The following is a 20,466-nucleotide window of genomic DNA, read 5'->3' on the forward strand; positions in this document are numbered from 1 at the left end:
CCTTGAGAAGGTTAAGTTCGAACTGAGGGGAAGCTCTGAGAGGTTCTACAAGTCATGGGCACTATTTATTATGCACTTTCAAGAACTGGATAACATCGAACATTAGTTTGGGGGCGGGGGGGGGGGCCTGTGTAGATTAAGGGTGACTATGGGTAATCCCGGATTCCTTTTTGTCATTTGTTTATGTAAACATGTGGGCTGAGGTTTGGGGGTTGGTGGGCGGATGGGATCGTTGTTATTATGGGGATTGACATATCTTGCTGATTATTGTTTATTGTTGATGGGTGTAAATGTGGTAGAAAATGTGAAAAAGGAGTATAAAAAAAATTAAAAATACACTAAAATAGCCTTCAGCATCAGCTAAAATAGGATCTAAAATACTCGGGGGAAAAAATCTGAATAAATATAAATGGAGATAAAATGAACTAGCTTCAGATCTTCCATCGAACTGGTAGAAAGCAGTGTGCGATTATACATGCTGACCCAGAAGCTAGAGCACATCCAATTTGAAAGATTGAAATGCAGGACGGAAGGCATCCAACTAGTGAAGCTGTAAATTTGTGTGCCAGAAGTTTGCCACCAGAATAACAATACAGGATGTTACTATACATTTTAATGGAAATGTTATTTATTCACATTTCCATCCAATTTGGTTGATTACATCCCATAAATATGTACGTAAATAGTATTAATGGTAAAATATAAATTTGTAAAATCCATAATGGTATTCTTAATGGTATGCGTGCCTCTTTCTGGAAGCACAAGATTCTGGGCACAATTTCATGCTGATGTTACATGCTCTAGCTGAAGAAAGATTGGACTAATGCTGGCTTTATGAATGCTTACATTGTGGTACAAAAAGCCACTTGTATATTTTGGTTTGTTCTAGAAATGTACCTTGATCCTGGTCCTGCTGCCTTTCTCCTCTGGATAAAATTTTCATTGAATGATGCTTTAAAAGTTAATGGCCTCCGTCTGTACTCAAACATCATGAGCATCAATCATCCCAATATGAAACAAGTAAGAGAAGTATTGGGAAAGCATATGGAAGTTATTAGTAATAATATTCAAAAATAAATCAAAGACTACGTATTTAATATTCTTAAAAAACTGCCACATGTGGCATTATAGAAATATATGGGAACAGAAAAAGAGCAGTTTTGAAACAGGACTGCACATTAAAAACTCAAAAGGATTAGAAAGAAAGAGGGAAAAATGTGAAGGAACACACAAGAGAAAAATAGACGGTTATCTAATTTTATGTTCCCAACCTATAAATCTCCAAAATGCTATTTTTAGGATACTATCTAAATGAAATCTGTAATGTTTTAAACTGTAGCTGATTACATATTATTGATAAGTGCAGGATATACAAAAGTTAATGCCTGCTTTAAAAAAAACTTTTCCATATAGTCTACTGCTACTTGAAGCATCTTTCAGAGTAAATATTAAATCATGATCGCTTGAATTGGACATTGTAATTAACAGCAAAGTGGAAATTAAGACTTTAAATGCACTCTATTATCAGATGATTTATATTGTTCAACTGCAAATTTAGAACACACTTTATATTTTACTCGAGTGCAATTGTTGACTTGAAATCATTCTACTGCATCGAAGAGGTTGTTTGAAATAGTCAACCAAAAGAATAACTGTTCATTCTACCTGTTTTGTGGTTCTTGCTGTAATAATTGAGCTGCTATTTTACGCAAGTCTGTCACTTCTTTCAGCTCATCCTCATCTTGTACCATTTGCTGCAAATCCCTTGAAGGCCTACAATTACACAATCAAGTAATGTTATATCTAGAGAAGTTATGAAATGCCTTTTTTTTAAAAAAAAAACATGGCCTTGGAAGTATACACTGACATGAACTTAATTTTACTTTCCCACAATCTAAATCTGATATTTTCATTCATGGGATATGTTTTTCCTGTACATCATCCTTCTTGGTGTTAAGAGAACTTCGCAGGTAGACTAAAAAATGTTATTTGAACTACAAAAGAGAACTGTCCAAAACAATCTTTCAGTATATTGTTATAAATGGAGATAACATCTGAGCTCCGTAACACTCCAGGGCATACTTCCAGTACTGTCTGGGTTATAACCATAAAATATATATTTTCTGTGAGTCATCCTGACTAGTAGTTAAAGAAATTTCTGAGATCATAGGCAGCAAAAAAGAAAAGACGCCTAATTGAGTTATTTAAAAGAAAAAAAGGTGGAGACATGAAAGCTGCAGCAATTTACTGGACACCTATTAAAACAAACTGAGCTGAAGTAGGTGAAGAAAATAATTGTGTTGTCCAAGATATCTATTAAAACCAACTCTGAAGTAGATGAAAAAAAGAATTTTGTTCAAAGCTATCAATTGTAGTGCTTTTCATCTAAAACTTGGAAACACACCTGTACAATCGCAGGACATTGGTTCAGCAGAAAGTTCAGTACATCAGCTGAACATTTCTAATATTTGGACGTCTTCCAAGGTAACACTTCCAAAATAACTCGTTTGTTATGAAACATTTTGCGAGGAGTCCTGAAAAATGTTACAAAGCCTAGTCCATTTTCTTTCTTAAGCTACGCATGATCAACCAGTATCAGGTCAAGAACAGTTAGAAATTTTAGCTTTTAACCAAGGATTTTGCAACGGCAGAAGTGACCAAAATAAGATGCAACATCAGTTAAAGGCAAATTATTATAGTCTGAAATCTTTCTAGATTGGCAGCTATTTGAGCAATTTCTTGATAGCTCAACAATTTTTCCAGTTTATTTCAGGTTTAGAAAACTGATATCTTTCTCTTCTGATAAACATTTTTAAAACTCAGTTGTGACTTTTATTTGTTCAGCTGGTTCGGGCAGCATTTATTGCCCATCCTTAATTGCACTTGAAGAGATGGGGTGGTAAGCTGCCTTCTTGAACGGTTGAAGTCCATGTGCTGTGGGAACACTCACGTGCTGCTAGGGAGTTCCAGGGTGTTGACCCAGCAACTGTGAAGGAATGGCAATAATCAGGATGATGTGTGGTTTCGAGGGGAACTTGCAGTGGCTGGTGTTCCCATGCATCTGCTGTCCTTGCCCTTTTAAAGTGGCTGAGGTTGCAGGTTTGGAAGATGCTGTCGAAGGACGTCTTGTCATTTTATACAAAGTGGAAGAATCAAAAGGGGTGGACACTAAAAGTAAAGTTGCACACATGCACAAACGTGCATTGATATTTAATCCGCACATATAAAGTAGATGAGCATTAAACTAATTGAACTAATTAAAATACTAAAATCTTTAGAGAATGTGTTTTTCTCAAGAGGTAGCTCTAATTTAAAAGAACAGTATTGAAAAAAATCACAATAGCAGAACACAGGAGGCCATCCAGTCCAGAGTCTACAGCAGAGCTTTCAAAGAGCAATCCAGCTCGTCAGAACCTCCTGCTCCTTCCCCACATCTGAGCAATTTTTTTGTCCTTCAAGTCTGTACTTCAAAGCTACCACTGGATTTGTATCTGTTACCTCATCAGACAGTGTATTTGAAATCCTACGCACTCGTGTAAAATTATTTTCATGCTGTTTCTGTTTCTTTTGCCAATCACCTTTTATCAAATGCATTTCAAAATCTGTATACAAATCAACTGCACTGCCATTGTCCATCATTCTCGTTTACTCATTAAAATAAGGCTCCTAAAAGTTTGTTCTGGAATTAAATTAGAGATACAGAATTTCTCCCCCCCCCCCCCCCCCCCCGCCTCCCCTCCCTAATTTTGAATATACAATGGCTTTAAGCTCAAATGCCCCATAACTTCTTTTTTGCAGCTTTGATTAAATAGCTGTGTTCATACCTTGGTTCATCTCCCCAGTTATTTTCTTCTGCGAGTTGTGATTTTTCAGGCAACTTCCCTCGTTCCTGAGACAAATGCATTATTAAAAAAGATCACCATCATCATCCAAGCTACATTGTTGTGAAATAACGATATCAGGCATGAAGCTTTGCAAAATCCTTCTGCCCAAAAATGTGCCAAGTTATCATATAATCACAACACCCCTTTGAAGTCTCAGTTTACAATTTTAGTTTTAAATTCACAGCATCATAATTTCATTTACATTGACCTGAAGTATTTTAAGGAATTGTATATTATTTTTAAACAGGAAACATAATCGCAGAACCTCGAAACTACAAAGATTTTCAACTATCTCTGCTTTCCAGACATCAATATTATATACCGTTTACTAAATTCCAGAATGCCTAACTAGTGTTAGAAAAAGTTTGGAGATTAATTGTCTCGAAATTCAGGAAGAGCTTCTGCTCCCAATCACTGTTCTTTACAGTTTACATGGCACTCAGTAGCATTACCCCAACACTCTCTTAACGGAGTGATCTGTTGGTCATCAGCAGCTGCCCAATGAGTAAACAGATTGCAACTCGGGAAGGTAAGGAAGTACTGTATCACTCAATCTCTCAATGAAACTGAAAGAGGTCCGACTGGGGGAAAAACAAAGGACATCACAGGAACTTATAGACTGGATTGGCTGACAGGAAAGCGGTGTTAAATTTGAAAACCCACTTTATTACAGTTTATAAATTGCTTTCAGACAGAGGTAATAATAAGGTATTATAAACAAAAGTTTATAAAATAAAAAATTAGAGTTTAAAAATGAAGTTTAAAAACTAATTAAATAAGATGGAGTCAGGTGTTGTGCTGTTTCTGCATGATGTGCGAGTTGGTGGAGCCCATTGCAGTTCCTAGTGACCACATCTGTAGTAAGTGTTGGTTGCTTGAAGAACTCCGGCTCAGAGTTGATGAGCTGGAGTCTGAGCTTTGGACACTGAAACACATCCATGTGGGGGAGAGGTACCTGGACACTATTCCAGGAGGCAGTCACGCCCCTCAGAATAACTAACTAAAATTCGGCCTGTGGTCAGGGACAGGAGTGTGTGGCTGCAAATGAGGCAGGTAGAGGGATCCAGGAGGTAGGGTTGCAGGAGCATCAGGCTCTTGTCCCTGTCCAACAGGTGAGATTCTTGCTCCTTATGTGGACGGGAACGGGGGCTGCAGGATGAGCAAACGGACCACAGCACCGTGGTAAAGGTAACCATTCAAGTGTGGGGGGGGGGGGGGGGGGGGAAAGAGAGAGGGAGAGAGGGAGAGAGGGAGAGAGGGAGAGAGGGTAGAAACAAAAGGTTAAGACTTGGTGGGGATTACTGAAATGCGGTTACAGGGAGACCAGATCTGTGAAATGAATATCTAATGGTATGCAGTATTTTGGAAAGACAGGGTGAAAGGAAAAGGATTTGGCGGAGCCCTGCTGGTGAGGAAAGGGATCAGTGCTGTAATGAGAAATTACATAAGCATTGGAGATCAATCAGTCTGGGCAGAAATAAGAAATAACAAAAGCAAGAAGTTCTTGGTAGGAGTAATTCATAGGTCCCAAACAGTAGTTCTACAGTCGGGCAGAGAATAAACCAAGAAATACTACAGGCTTGCAAGCATGGTACGGTAATAATAATGGGTGACTTTAATATGCACAGACTGGAGGAATCAAATTGGCAAAGGTAGCCTGGAGGCAGAGTTCATTGAATGTACTAGAGATTGTTTCCTGGAACTGTATGTTGGGGAACCAACCAGAGAGGAGGCTACTCTCGATTTGGTATTCTGAAAAGAGGGGGGATTAATTAATGACCTCCTGGGAATACCTGGTGCAGTAGGCCTGGGAATACCTGGCAGAATTCAAGACTCAGTTTGGGGGCGAGAAAGAGGAGTCCCACACTAGTGTTCTGGAGTTAAACAAAGGAAACTACATAGGCTTGACGACTGATTTGGCCCGTATAAACTGGGAGGAAGGCTAAAAGATAGGACAGTTGATGAGCAGTGGTAGTTGTTTAAGAAGATACTCAATTCCTCAACTAAAATATATCCCAGTGAGGAAGAAAGATAGGGAGAGGTGTAAAAAAACACCCATGGTTAAACAAGGAGGTCAAGGACATTATAAAACTAAGTTATGTCATATTGAAATGGCCAGTGGCAGGCTGGAAGATTGGGAAACTGTCAAACATAAACAAAGGGATGCTAAAAAAAAGTAATAAAAAGGGCGAAGGTAAATTATGGGGAAAAAATTAGGACAGAATATCAAAAAGGATAGCAAAAGCTTCTACAGGTACATAAAAGGGAAGAGAGTCGCTTAGGTGAATGTTGGCCCCTTGGAAGATTAAATTGGTGAGTTAATAGTGGGAATACAGAAATGGCAGATATGCTAAATCAATACTTTGCCTCAGTTTTCACGGTGGAGGACACTAGTACCATTCTTATAGGAACATGCAATTCAGAGGTAATAGAAAGGGTGGAACTTGGAACAATCTGCATCAATAGGGAAACAGTACTCGGGATCGAGGACAGACAAGTCCACAGGGCCTGATGGTCTACATCCTAGGGTGTTAAAGGAAGTGGCAGCAGAGATAGTGAATCCATTGGCTATTCTATTGCAAAATTCCACAGACACAGGAAAAGATCCAGTGGATTGGGAAAATGCCAACGTAGCGCCCTTACTCAAAAAAGGGTGGGAGGCGGAATATGGGAAATTACAGACCAGTTAGTTTAACATCTGTTGTTGGAAAATTGTTATAATCAATTATCAAGGATCAATTGGAAAGAAAAAGCACTATCCATCAGAGTCAGCATTGTTTTATGAAGGGCAAATTATGTTTGACTAATTTGCTCAAGTTCTTCGAAGATGTAACAAGCAAAGTGGATAATGGGGATCCTGTAGATGTAGTATATCTGGAGTTCCAGAGGCGTTTTGATAAGTTGCCGCACAGAAGGTTAATTCAAAAGGTGAGATCACATGGGTTTAAAGGTAACTTATCAGCTTGGATAGAAGACAGGCTGATGGACAGGAGACAGAAAGTCTGGATAAATGGGTCTTTTTCTGGATGACAAGATGTGACTAGTGGGGTGCCACGGGGTTCGGTCCTTGGGCCCCAGCTATTTACAATCTTTATTAACAACTTGGATACAGGATAGAAGGTTCTATTGCCAAATTCTCAGATGAGACTTAAATAGATGGGATAATAAGTTGCAATGAGGGAATAAGAATTACAAATGGATATAGATAGGTCAGGAAAGACGGTTAAAATGTGGCAGATGGAGTTTAATGTGGAGGTCATGCATTTTTGCCTAAAAAGTGGAAATGCAAATTATCTAATGGGGAGAGACTTTGGGATGCTCCGATGAAGAGGGATATGGGTGTCCTTGTGCATGAGTCACGGAAAATGAGCATGCAGGTGCAGCAGATAATAAGGAAAGCAAATGGAATGTTGCCATTTATAGCAAAAGGAATTGACTATAAAGGTAAGGAATTTCTGCAACTATATAAGGCATTTGTAAGACCGCACTTAAGTGTATTGTACACAGTTTTGGTCCCCTTATTTGAAGAAAGGTGTAGTGGCACTGTAGTCAGTTCAGAGGAGGTTCACTAGGTTGATTCTAGAGATGAGGGGTTTGTCGTATGAGGAGAGATTGAACAGTTCAGGCCTATACTCTCTAGGGGTTAGAAGAATGAGGGGAGATCAAATCGATGTGTACAAGGTGCTAAAAGATATGGGTAAAGTAGACGTGGAGCAGATGCTTCCTCTTGTGGGGCATTCTAAAACAAGAGATCATAATCTTAGACTAAGAGGTAGCAAATTTAAAACAGATTTGAGGAGAAACTACTTCTCCCAAAGGGTTGTGAATCTGTGGAATTCACTATCCCAGAGTGCAGTGGATGCAGGGTCAATGAGTAAATTTGAGGAGGAGGTAGACAGGTTTTTAATTGGCAATGGGTTGAAAGGTTATGGAGAACAGGCAGGACAGTGGAGAACAGGCAGGACAGTGGAGTTGAGGCCAGGATGGGATTAGCCATGATCACAGTAAAGGTGTTTAAGCTTGGGAGGCCAAATTGCCTACTTCTGCTCCTAGGTCATGTGTTCCAGGGAGGAGATGCTCTAGCTAATTTTGCAATCCAGCTCTTCGTAGGTAATTCGGAGGTAATAGAAAGGGTGGAACTTGGAACAACCTGCATCAATAGGGAAACGGTACTCAACAAACTCTTGGGATTGAGGGCAGACAAGTACCCAGGGCCTGATGGTCTACATCCTAAGGTGTAAAAGGAAGTGGCAGCAGAGATAGTGAATCCATTGGCTATTATATTCCAAAATTCCATAGACACGGGAAAGGATCCAATGGATTGGGAAAATGCCAATATAACGCCCTTATTCAAAAAGGGAGGGAGGCAGAATATGGGAAATATTGTAGGTAACAGATGAGGAACATATATCAGCCACAATAGAATGGTGGAGCAGACGTGATGGGCCGAATGGCCTAATATTGCTCCTATATCTTATGAACTTAATAAGAAAGCCATGTCTGGAAACTGTTTTTTGAAGTTCTTTGATCAGGGACATGGGATTCATGTGCTGATGGGGTGCTGCGTGAAAGCTGTGTCGGCACGGTAGCACAATAGTTAGTACTGCTGTTTCACAGCACCAGGATCCTGGGTTCGATTCCCACCTTGGGTCACTGTCTGTGTGGAATCTGCACGTTCTCCCCATGTCTGCGTGGGTTTCCACCGGGTGCTGCGGTTTCCTCCCACAAGTCCCATAAGCCGTGGTCAGGTGAATTGGACATTCTGAATACCCCTCAGTGAACCAGAGTGTCCAGAGTGTGGCGACTAGGGGATTTTCACAGTAACTTCATTGCACTGTTAATGTAAGCCTACTTGTGACACTAATAAAGATTATTATTAAATTAAGGCACATACTATTAAAGGGAATGCAGCAAATGGATATGAAGTCATTTAAAGATTAGAAAACAGTATGGTAATTAATGATTGTTTTTCAGACTGGATGGAGCTAATCAGTTGGTGTCCTCTAGTGGTCATTGGGGGAAGCAAATCTCTTCATATCAAAATTCATCTAATACGAGGTGCATAATTTAAGCATTTTCCGATTACACAAAAATAGGACCAGGATTAACCGAAAAGTTATGCAAGTGGCAGAAAAAGTTTTGATAGGATTCATTATGGGAACAAGTGCGAGAGGCTGTAGTTATAAAGAGATACCAGAAAAACCGGGGCTCATATAATTACAGCTAAGAATTTAAGAGATCTTATTCAAGTACCCACGGTTTAGAAGGTTTTGATAAGGCAAATCAAAAAAATGGTTTCCAGCGGTGGACATGTCATTCAATAGAGGACACAAACTAAAGCAACAAAGCTAGAGGCAATATGTAAAACACTTGCAGCATCCCACCAGAAACAGCGATGAAAACGGGCTGCAATTTTTAAAACAAGAGTTTTACAAATAAGGAGTATGGAAAGAAATGAGACTAAGTGGACAGCCCTGGTGGAGATTTAAATAAAAAGAGAAAAGACTCTATTGACTTGGTTGGTTCGGCAACATCTGTGAAGAGAGGGAGTTAATGCTTCAGGTCTACCCTTTTGGGAGAGCTGTCATCTGCATGATGGGACAACTGGATTGCTCCTATGCTAATATTTCTACAATTCTGTGTTTCACTCAGACAGATGCATCAGTTATTTGACAGGTTCCATGACATGCAACAGCAAGTATTCAACAGTCCTGGGAGCACTGGGAGTCTCATCCGCACTTTGTCAGCATTCACATTAGTGGAAAATATACTAACTTAAGATGGTGTAACTTTTCGCTTGGAGCCCTGGAACATTTTAAACAATATACCTGATCATATATTGGCAAATTATTCAAAATTATGTGGCTTTATGACATTCAAAAAAACTCTGGATCAATTAAACAAATTGTTTAGGGATAGATGAGAAATTTGATGTAGAAAATGAAAGTCACTGCATTAAACAATAAACATACATGTATGACCATAAGCAAAGGATAGGTAAGTTAAAGGATTTACCACAATTGATCTGTTGAAAATGTGTCAAAGTCGAGTATACAAATTGCGACATTTATTAAGCAGGCAAATGATCAGTTGGCTGCACCTTGACATATCTGGCAAGTCAAAACAAGTTGGTCTAGAGATCTTGCAAAAGTGCAGTGACTATATTAACTGGATCTCCGGAGCCAGCTCGAAGTTATGGGTTAAACGTTGGTTTCTAACACATCTGACCACTGTATAAAACAGTTAATTCTGAATTAAATTGACAATTTCACTGAAAAGGCAGATATAACATGGCGGGTGATGGAAGTAGAGAAGAAAAAAATGCCACAATGATGCAGAATAGGATGCTCTTCTGAGATTGGGTTAGTAAAGAATCCGCTTTACCCTGCACTAAACATTCTAACATCTTGCACGATATACCTATTACAACGGAGAACTTTCCTCAGGAAATTAAATGTGTTTGGCAGAATCAAAGAAAAAGAACATTGCTTTTAGTAAGTAGAAGACACTCAGCTGACTGGTCAAATTACCCTTTACTCAACCTGTGCCTTACTCTTTTTGCAAAGTTTTGCACTCTTGAAAGTCACTTAACTTTTGGACTTTCAATTTGGACCCGTTATCAATATTACAAGCAAAAATACAAGCTTTGTTTCTATTTGCTTTCTTTGCATGCCGTCATGAATTTGCATATTCAACTGGCAGAGAAAGTAAAACTTTAAAAATAGTGGAGATTGTTCTGTGAAATTTTATCCACAACTCTAGTTTTGCTAACAATAATTTTCTTATAACTGTAGCTGCTCGAGCCCCCAGGATTCATCCCATGGCATTATTCGTTGACATTGGATAAAAGGTAAAGTTGTTGTGGCTGACAGATGGACCAGTCTGTTATTTCTATGAAGCACAAACAATGAAACACCATAAATTCTAAGTATTTGGCACTGTTAACATCCACTTGGCATTATGCTATATCAGTAGCTTCCATATGCAAAGAAAAATGCCATACTTTTATATAAGTCACAAATGGAGGAATTAGATGAATATCTCCAGCTTCAGAAGGTGGTGTCTCCTCCTCTTCTGCATTATCGATCAAGTCTGAATGCTCCTGATCCAACGAGGCTAAAATAAAAGCCAAAACCATTGAGGGGACATGAAAACCTTTCACCCCAGTTGTGTCTCATTGAAACTATAGAGAGTGTAATTATGCAGTAAGCCTCTAGGTACTTGGCTTGGAGAAAACTAAAGTTGAGAAAGTTTATTCAAAACCAGTACAAATAAAACCACTTTTTCAAAACTCTTCCCTATCAGCACTTCAGTTTTTAAAAGAAAGTTTAAATTATCTCCTCTGGTTTAGGGAGTTCATCCAACAATTAAAATTTGCATTTATAATTGCACTTTTATGGTAGTAAAATAGCCCATCTAGTCTGTCCAGCCTTGTTAGAACTTTATACATTTCAATCCGATTTGCTCTCATCCTTTCAAATTCGAATGAATACAGGCCCAATCGATCCAATCTCTCCTCATAGGGCAGTCTCGCCAACCCTGGCATCAGCCTAATTAACCTCCACTGCACTCCCTCTATGGCAATTGTATATCTTTTCTGAGGTCGGGAGACCAAAACTGCATGCAATACTCATGCGTAGTCTAACCCAAGGCCCTGTACAACTGCAATAATACATCTCTACTTCTGAACTCAAGTCCTCTTGCAATAAAGGTCAACATACCACTTGCCTTCCTAATTGCTTGCTGCACCGGCCTCTCCATTTTTATTGAGTGGTATACAAGGACGCCCAGATCCCTTTGTACACCCACACTCCCCAGTATATCACCATTTAGATAATACTCTTCATCTCTGCTTTTCACACTGAAGTGTATAATTTCACATTTGGCCACATTGCACTGTCTGCTTTTGTTTGCCCACTCACTCAACTTATCTAAATCACTTTGAAGCCTCCTTGCATCCTCCTCACAACTCACGATTCCGCCCAGCTTTCTGTGGTCAGCAAACTTGGAAATGTTCCATTTGGTTTCTTCATCCAGGTCATTTATATATATTGTGAACAACTGGGGCCCATGTGCTTACCAACTGAGTGGCACTGCCTGCCACTCGGAAAAAGATACCTTTATTCCTGCTCTGCTTTCTGTCTGTCAACCAATTCTCGATCCTTGCCAATAGATTACCCCCTATTCCATGAGCTTTCATTTTTGCCAAGTATAATAATAATAATCTTTAAGTAGGCTTACATTAACACTGCAATGAAGTACTGTGAATAGCCCCTAGTCGCCAAACTCCGAGGCCTGTTCGGGTACTCGGAGGGAGAATTAAGAATGTCCAAATTACCTAACAGCACGTTTTTCAGGACTTGTGGGAGGAAACCGGAGCACCCGGAAGAAACCCACGCAAACAGAGAACATGCAGACTCCACACAGACAGTGACCAAAGCCGGGAATCGTACCTGGGACCCTGACTCTGTGAAGCAACAGAGCTAACCACTGTGCTACCGTGACACCCACTAACCTCTTGAGGGACCTTAGCAAAAACTTTATGAAATTTAAACATATAAAGTAAATTAAAAATTAAAATTGAAAACTTCAAAAACAAAAGCCTATTGCACTTACTTTTGTGTGAGTTGAGTTTATTCCCAACAAAATGATTGTCTGATTTGAGAGGCAAGTCCTTGGTTATTTCAGAGACCTGAGAATGTAGGCTAATTGTATCATCATCTGATGGCTAAACAAAAACATTAGCATAAGAAAATTTTCCAAGGGCAAGAAGGTAAACTTAAAAAACGATTATACCATAAATAGTACTTTGTCCATGAGAGTGAAGATGAATATTAGCAGCCACAGCATCTTACAAAAGCAAAAATATTAAAAGCCAATTGAAAATTAGTAGAAGGGCTTTTTGCATAGTCATGAAATACTTATTTTTATAATACATGAAAACATATTCTTCCTATCTCAAACCATGTTAGTAGCCAAAACTTTGCCTCTGTTGTTTGTAGTATATATAGCCGATTTGGAGAATAATGTAGCTGGTTTGATTAGTAAGTTTGCGATGACACCAAGGTTGGTGGGGTGACAGATAGTGTTGAGGATTGTCAGAGGATACAGCAGGACATAGATAGGTTGGAGACTTCGGCAGAGAATGGCAAATGGTGTTCAATCTGGAAAAATGTGAAGTAATGCGTTTTGGTAGGTCTAACATAAGAGGGGAAATATACAGTAAATGGCAAAACTCTTCGGAATATAGAGTCAGAGAGATCTGGGTGTACAGGTCCACAGATCTTTGAAAGTGGCAACACAAGTGGACAAGATAGTCAAGAAAGCAGATGGAATGCTTGACTTCATTGGACAGGGTATAGAGTATAAAACTGGCAAGTCATGCTACAGTTGTATAGAACCATGGTAAGGCCACAATTGGAATATTGCGCACAATTCTGGTCGCCACACTATCAGAAGAATATGGAGGCTTTGGAGAGGGTGCAAAGGAGGTTTACCAGGATGTTACCTGATCTGGAGAGTGTCAGCTATGTGGAGAGGCTGCTTAGACACGGACAGTTCTCATTAGAACGACGAGGTTGAGCGGTGACCTGATAGCGGTCTACAAGATTATGAGAGGCATGGATAGGGTAGAAGGGTCAGTCACTAGCAGGCATACGTTTAAGGTCCGTGGGGCAAAGTTTAGAGGAGATATATTAGACAGGTGTTTTTTTTTTTTGTTTGTTTGTTTTTACACAAGAGAATGGTGTGCCTGGAACACGCTGCCAGAGGAGGTAGTGGATGCAGATACATTAATGGCGTTCAAAATGCATTTCAACAAATAAATGGATAGAATGGGTATAGAGGGATATGGCAGTAGGAAGTGATGAGGGTTTTGGCCAAGGGTGGTATCATGACCGGTACAGGCTTGAAGGGCTGAAGGGCCTGTTCCTGTGCTGTATTGTTCTTTGTCATATGTAACAATCTGCTCTGCCATTAATACCTTCGCCCATATTCCCAATATATCCAGAATATAATTTTCTTTCTGCACTCAACTTCTGATACAAACTTTAGTCAACTGAAAATTCTCCAATGGACTGCACCTTGTTGCCCCTTGCACCATTGTTAAATATCCAAGAAACCTTGGTTGACTAAGCATTCAATCCACCACAACCAGCCCTGACACCCCTTCCCATTCCATACTGACACATTCTCAAAGTAGCACCATTAAAAAAAAGTGTGTGGTCAAAGTTGAATGTACATACTTACTGGCATTCAAGATACTATGGGTGGGATTCTCCGTTGCCTGATGCCAATATTGTAATTGGCGATCGGGCGGAGAATCCACTGCGATGCCCAAATTGGGGCCGGCGCAGGTCAGCCATGCTCCGCTCCCGCTCCGCCCCCTCGGAAGTGGCATAATCGCGACGCATGGTTGCAACAGCATTGGCGCGTCATTGGCAGGCTCTCCCGCAATGCTCTGCCCCCAATGGGCCGAGTTCCAGACCGTGCGGTTGACGTATGGTCTGAGCAGTCGGGAACCCGGCCTGGCAGTTGCGGACTGAGTCCAGCGCCGCCACACACGGCCGGGATCCGTGCCGCTGGCGGGGGGGGCTGGCCAGTGGGGTCTCGGATGGCGGGTCGGGTCGGGTCCGCACACGGCCGGCGCCATGTTGTATGGAGCGACCTCTGCAGGTCATTGTCGTGCGCAAACGCGGCCCGGGATCAGGCGAATCTCCGGCCATTTTCGGCGTGGGAGCTTCACCCGGTGCCGCTGCTAGCCCCTCACTGGTCCCGGAATCAGTGAGGTTTCGGTGCCGATTTTGCCGTCGTAAAACGCCCGAGAATTCTCCGTTTGAGCTGGCACTTAGCAGCTGAAACGCAGAATCCAGACCTATATAGTTCAATCCTGGTAAATAAAGTAAATCATTCTAAACTTATAATATTTCACTTCTGCCCCAACACAGGAAACTGGAGAATTAGGTTATAGAAAGTTAGTACTTGGGTTGCAATCGAGCCAAAAGTGATGTGATGGAAATAATTTGCACACCAAAATGCACCAAGAGAGGGTCAACTGAATCACTGAGAAGGCGCACAGTACAAAATAGCCTATAATTTAATTTAAATGTAATATCTAAATTAACTGTGGAAGACACGGGACAATCACTACAGTAAAATAAAAATACTCACAATTCCAGCAAGGGGGCACATCTGTGTTTTTGGATAAAGTATATTACTGAGTCAAGTACTGGGTGTTTTACTATAATAATGACAATAATCTTTATTATTGTCACAAGTAGACTTACATTAACACTGCAATGAAGTTACTGTGAAAAGCCCCTAGTCGACACACTCCGGCGTCTGTTCGGGCACACAGAGGGAGAATTCAGAATGTCCAATTCACCTAATAGCACATCTTTCGGGACTTGTGGGAGGAAACCGGAGCACCAGGAGGAAACCCATGCAGACATGGGGAGAACATGCAGATTCCGCACAGACAGTGACCCAAGGCAGGAATCGAACCTGTGAAGCAACAATGCTAACCACTGTGCTACCATGCCGCCCAATCCACATTATATTATATTTGTGCAGTGAATGTTACATGCTGATACTAGCTGAAAATCCAAGGAACAAGTTTTGCCATTTACTGGTATTGACACCCCCGCATTTAGCTGAGCATATAATTCTCTGAACATTCTGAGCTTGTGTCGAAAAGTAGCATGTCCCTGTAACTGGGATAAAATTCTGGATATACTCAGCAGGTCTAGCAGTATCAGTGGAGAGAAAAAAAAGAGTTAATGTTTCAATTTGTGGCAGAGCCATGACGTAACTAGTACAACCGTTATAATGGAGTAAAATGAAACAAATTGCAGTTAAGACTGTTGTGCATAATGAGATAAATGACCACATGATCGGTTTCAGTGATGTTGGTTGAGGGATGAAGGTTGGCCATTACACCTGGACAATTCTCCTGCTCTTCTTAACCACTAAGATTAATTTACATCCAGCCAAGAGGGCAAACAGGGGCTCAGCTGAAAGAGAGTGCCTCCATTGGTGTAGCACTTCTTCAAAACTGCACTGGAGTGTCAACCGAGATAATGCGCTTAAAGCTCTGGGCTGGGCCTTGAACCCACAACCTTTCAACTCAAGTGGTGAGAGTGCTACCATTGATGCCTTTCCAACAACAAGTTTGAAGGACAAAATACTAATGAAAGGAAACAGATTTTCTTGATAAAGAACAATAATAATGTTGCAAATAATGTTATGATCAAGAGCTTATTTCTTTTACTGATGTATAAAAGAAAATAAGTTTGCAACAAATTCTGCACCTGTAATCAAAAAAACCTAAAAATGAATGGGTGATTGTATAATTAAGTAATTTGAACAGTGAAGATACTAGTCTCGAACTTCAGATCTCAGGCAGACTGGAACTTTGCCAACATAAACTGTCAGTGGGCGAGTGTTCTCAATACTTGACACTCAAACAACATAATCCCAACTATGTCAGTGTGCTAGGTAAACAGTAAGCAGATGCCAGATGTTTCCCCACACACAGAATAAAACAAAAAAACAGAAGTCTCTTCAGTGGGCTATAAACACACCTTGAGAGTAGCTCAGAGCAGGAATGAGGACCTGGAAAAAGATAATTTCTTGTTATGGCCATCATAGTCGGTGTGGGTGTGGTGAGAGCAATGCAAGAGAAAATGCAAAGAGGTCACAAAAATAATTCATTTTATGTAATAAGTACATGAACAATGAGCAGGATATGAGCCAAGTGCAGCTTCTCAAATAAATTCTAAATTGACAGTTCTATGTATCAATTTTTATAACTTTTTTGGGAATTTTCCCAATAATATTTGCATTGCAATCATTGTCACATTGCTTAGAAAGGCCACACTGAATGCAAATTGCATGTTTTGTTTGTCTCAGCCACTTCAGCAAATTGAGCTGAACTCCAGTTACAAGAGCCATTGACAAAAAGTGAAAGCACACGAGCATACAACAGAATCTATTCTCTACTGCCACTTACTGGACATGTCTATCAAAGCAAGATTAGAATTTGCAGTGAAGGTATTGCAAAACAAATTGAGCAACATGCAGAAAACACTGACACATGTTTGGCTCTCCACCAAGACAGAATGGATGTATTCTTCAGCATTAATTACACAGAATCATGTAGCAATGGAGACTGCCTACAGGCACATCATATATATATGCCAACTCTTTGTCAGAGCTATCCAACTAATCCTACATCTCTGATCTTTCAGAGCTATCCAATTAATCCTACACCTCTGATCTTTCCTGTTGCCCTTCAATCATTAGGCTACCTTGAAATCACACTGTCCTAAAATTCTCACCTTTCTCAGTTCTCGTTAAACAAAAAGCTGTTTGAATTTTCAATCCTGCATGCAGAAGATATAACTGTAACAGACCACTCATCTTCTTAGGTTTCAAACAGAGATCCCAATATTAATTTGCTTCAACCAAAAACATTATGCAAGATAGTAAGAATTGTGGTTAATGCCAAATTAACAAGTGTCACTAAGTAAGGGCTTCAAGTTCATCAATATGCTTGGCTGAGGAGATAATGACTGAGTTGATGTTTAGATTTTAGCCATTAGGAATGCTGTGTGAAACTTCATATGGACTTCCAGCACAAGATCAAGGTATGGATATGCACAAAGGCAGATAGAATCCTTTCAGGAGCTCGGAGTCTGTGTCACAGGATACCTGATATAGCACTTAATTTGATCTACTTTGTACAATTTCTTGACTGCTGCAATACTCATTAGGTTCCTCAACATTTCAGAAAAGTTCAAAGCCGCAGATAGTAAGCAAACCCACCATTCCTGCAAGGAAGATGAAGAGAACAATGGAAGGGCTAGTTAATCTGGTAAAATATTGAAAATTTGCTTGCCATGATTCTACTACATTCAGACCTATGCCCATAGAGCTGCCTAGGCAAGGAACATTAACAGGCATAATCTCAATTTACATAGGTTATATTATTCAGTCTTTAATATCATTGAGTTACAAATTGTACTGAACTAATTTTTCATAAATACGAAATTTGAATTTCAATGACTGCTTTCCCTTCATTCAGTTACAAGAAAAAACAGTCCACACTTAACTGTTTTGGGGCAGCCTATATAGTCGTGATTAAAATACAGCCACTGATTTTTGCCACTGTTTTAATATTACATGCCAGGTTACCCAAATCCACAATATCCTTAATGCATTTTTACATCCATTTTCTGTTGTATGTGACATAGATATCCACTAACACAATTAATTGAATAATATTGCACTGGGGTATGCAATGTGTACCTACAGTTGATTTCTGGTCCCAGAAGCATTAAAACTTGTATTCAAATGAAAAACAGTGTTTCTGTAAAGGAATAGCAATGATAAACAGGTTCAATTATTAAACAGTTATTACTAGGTTCATTGGAAAATCTAAGCTTTTACAGCCTTGAGGTTTGCGCACAGCCATCATTTGAGCAGAAGAGGGGAAGTCTTTATAAAGAAAATCTGAGCTGCAGTGAATGGTGAAAGAACTCACTTCAGTTGTAGACAACCTTTTATCCCCATTGTCACTACCAATGCCCGAGTCAGGGCCATGGTTTTTCACTGGATAAAAATCTTCCATGCTGAAAAATGAGAAAGCATTAAAAATTATCTAAAATAATGCGTGCAAAACAAAATCAACCCTTTAACAATTCCCACATTTCATATACAACAATTTTGGCAAAGCAGTATCTCCGAATAGTGAGATTGAGGATTTAGAATTCAATCTGCAATGCATCCCATGCACTCTGAACAAGCATGGATTTGCTATCAAATCGCTAAAAATCAAATACCATATTGTCAGCTGCTATGACGAATGGCAGACTTTAACTTCTCATCAGCAAATTGCCTCACCCCATCTAACAAATGATCAAGAACTTAATCGAGCATTGCACTGGGTTTCAGCTCTACTGCACAATTATTACCATTTATGTGCTATACAATTTAGTTTGTTGGCAATTATTATAGAAACTGAAAATATAATTAATTAACTTTGTTGGCTTAGGGTGGCACAGTGGTTAGCACTGCTGCCTCATGGCGCCGAGGACCCAGGTTCGATCCCAGCCCCGGATCATTGTCCATGTAGAGTTTGCACATTCTCTCAGCGTTTGCATAGGTCTCACCCCCACAACCCAAAGGTATGCAGCGCAGTTAGATTGGCCACTCTAAAATGCCCTTAATTGGAAAAAAAAATGAATTGGGTACTTTAAATTTTTTTTTAAACTTTAAAACATTTCTAATTTTTCGTCTAGTTATACCTGTAAACATGATCAGTCCTTTTCCAGCCATAACATGTTTTTTTAAAACTGAAATGTCAAGACGTCAACATAAAGGAGTATGCTCAATAAACTTCTGAACAGGTGTTAAGAACTAAAACAAGTTTTAATTTAGCCACCTTAATAAATACATGGAACCTTGGGCTTCATAAATAGAGGTATTGAGAACAAAAGCAAGATAAGCTGAGCCTAAGTTTTGGTTAGGCCACAACTATTGTGTCTAATTCCAGTTAGCACACTGTAGAAAGGTTGTGAAGGTTCTTGAGTAGATGTAGTGGAGATTTAGGAGAACAGTTTCAAGGAAGAGGGAGCTTAGCTACCAGGTTAGGTTGGGGAAGCTGGATATATTCCCCTTTCAGCAAAGGAGATTGAAGGAAGATCTGAAAAATGTGCATAAAACTAACTGATTTAGACAAATTGACAAAGAGACATTGTTCCCATTAATTGATGGTACAAGGATTAGGGAACACAGATTTAAGTTTTTGTGTACAAGATATAGGGCCATGAAACATGCGAGTGGTAATGGCATGGAACTCACTGCCTTCAAGGAGTCAGATGCAAAAGAAACGTGGATGGGAGTCTGAGGAAATAAGCTTGCTGGGTTACGGGGATAGAGCAGGACTGAATTATTCGACAGAGCGCCAGCATGGGCTCAATGGGGCAAATGACCTTCTCTTCTGTTATAATGACAGACTCCTCATCCAATGGACCAAGGCAATTACAATGCCTGCCCACATTTACTTGAAAGCGTATGCATTCGCTTCCGTTTGCAATCACATGCACAATTAAGTAGAAAGTTAGTTTCTATATGTTCTATAGAAAATAACGAACTAACCTGTCTGTAAGAGGTTGAGGAAGTGCTCTCTTATCCAAAGAGGGAAGATCGAGAGAATCAGGTTTCTTGTCTATCTGGCAAGATTGCATATTCAGGAATTTGAATATGTGCACTTTACCTTTTAGACAAATCTGCAGGGAATGAAAAGGTTTATTCTTTTAAGCAACAAAGATCAGCACATTCATACAGTAAATTAATGAATCACATTCAAATATCTAAAAATAGAAGCCTGTCTTAATTCAATCAATAGGGAAAGGTTTACATATTTATGCTGTTACACAAACCTGTGCGGGAGGTGATTGCATTGGGTTGTTATCTAATATTATAACCTGAAGGTATCTCAGTTTTCTAAAACAGACGGGTATTTCTGTCACTTTATTGCAGGAAAAGTCTAATTTTACCAAAGGAAGTTCTGCCAATTCTG

General features: G+C 39.8%; 1 protein-coding gene across 5 annotated transcripts in view; it reads right to left on the reverse strand.

Moving 5' to 3' along the window:
• lrch2 (leucine-rich repeats and calponin homology (CH) domain containing 2) overlaps window positions 1-20,466 on the reverse strand; it is a 198,834-nt gene that overhangs the window by 108,716 nt on the left and 69,652 nt on the right. For 3 of the 5 annotated variants that reach the window (XM_072505171.1, XM_072505172.1, XM_072505170.1), the window contains exons 5-12: window positions 20,327-20,463; window positions 20,043-20,173; window positions 18,427-18,514; window positions 12,501-12,612; window positions 10,888-11,000; window positions 3,825-3,889; window positions 1,666-1,773; window positions 898-975 (exon numbers count right to left, since the gene is read on the reverse strand). In XM_072505171.1, the coding sequence (XP_072361272.1) occupies window positions 898-975; window positions 1,666-1,773; window positions 3,825-3,889; window positions 10,888-11,000; window positions 12,501-12,612; window positions 18,427-18,514; window positions 20,043-20,173; window positions 20,327-20,463 (832 nt within the window). The remainder of the gene's footprint in view (window positions 1-897; window positions 976-1,665; window positions 1,774-3,824; window positions 3,890-10,887; window positions 11,001-12,500; window positions 12,613-18,426; window positions 18,515-20,042; window positions 20,174-20,326; window positions 20,464-20,466) is intronic. The other 2 variants (XM_072505174.1, XM_072505173.1) reach the window with 1 other exon arrangement.

Source organism: Scyliorhinus torazame, chromosome 5, assembly GCF_047496885.1.
Source record: "Scyliorhinus torazame isolate Kashiwa2021f chromosome 5, sScyTor2.1, whole genome shotgun sequence".
Classification (NCBI taxonomy): domain Eukaryota; kingdom Metazoa; phylum Chordata; class Chondrichthyes; order Carcharhiniformes; family Scyliorhinidae; genus Scyliorhinus; species Scyliorhinus torazame.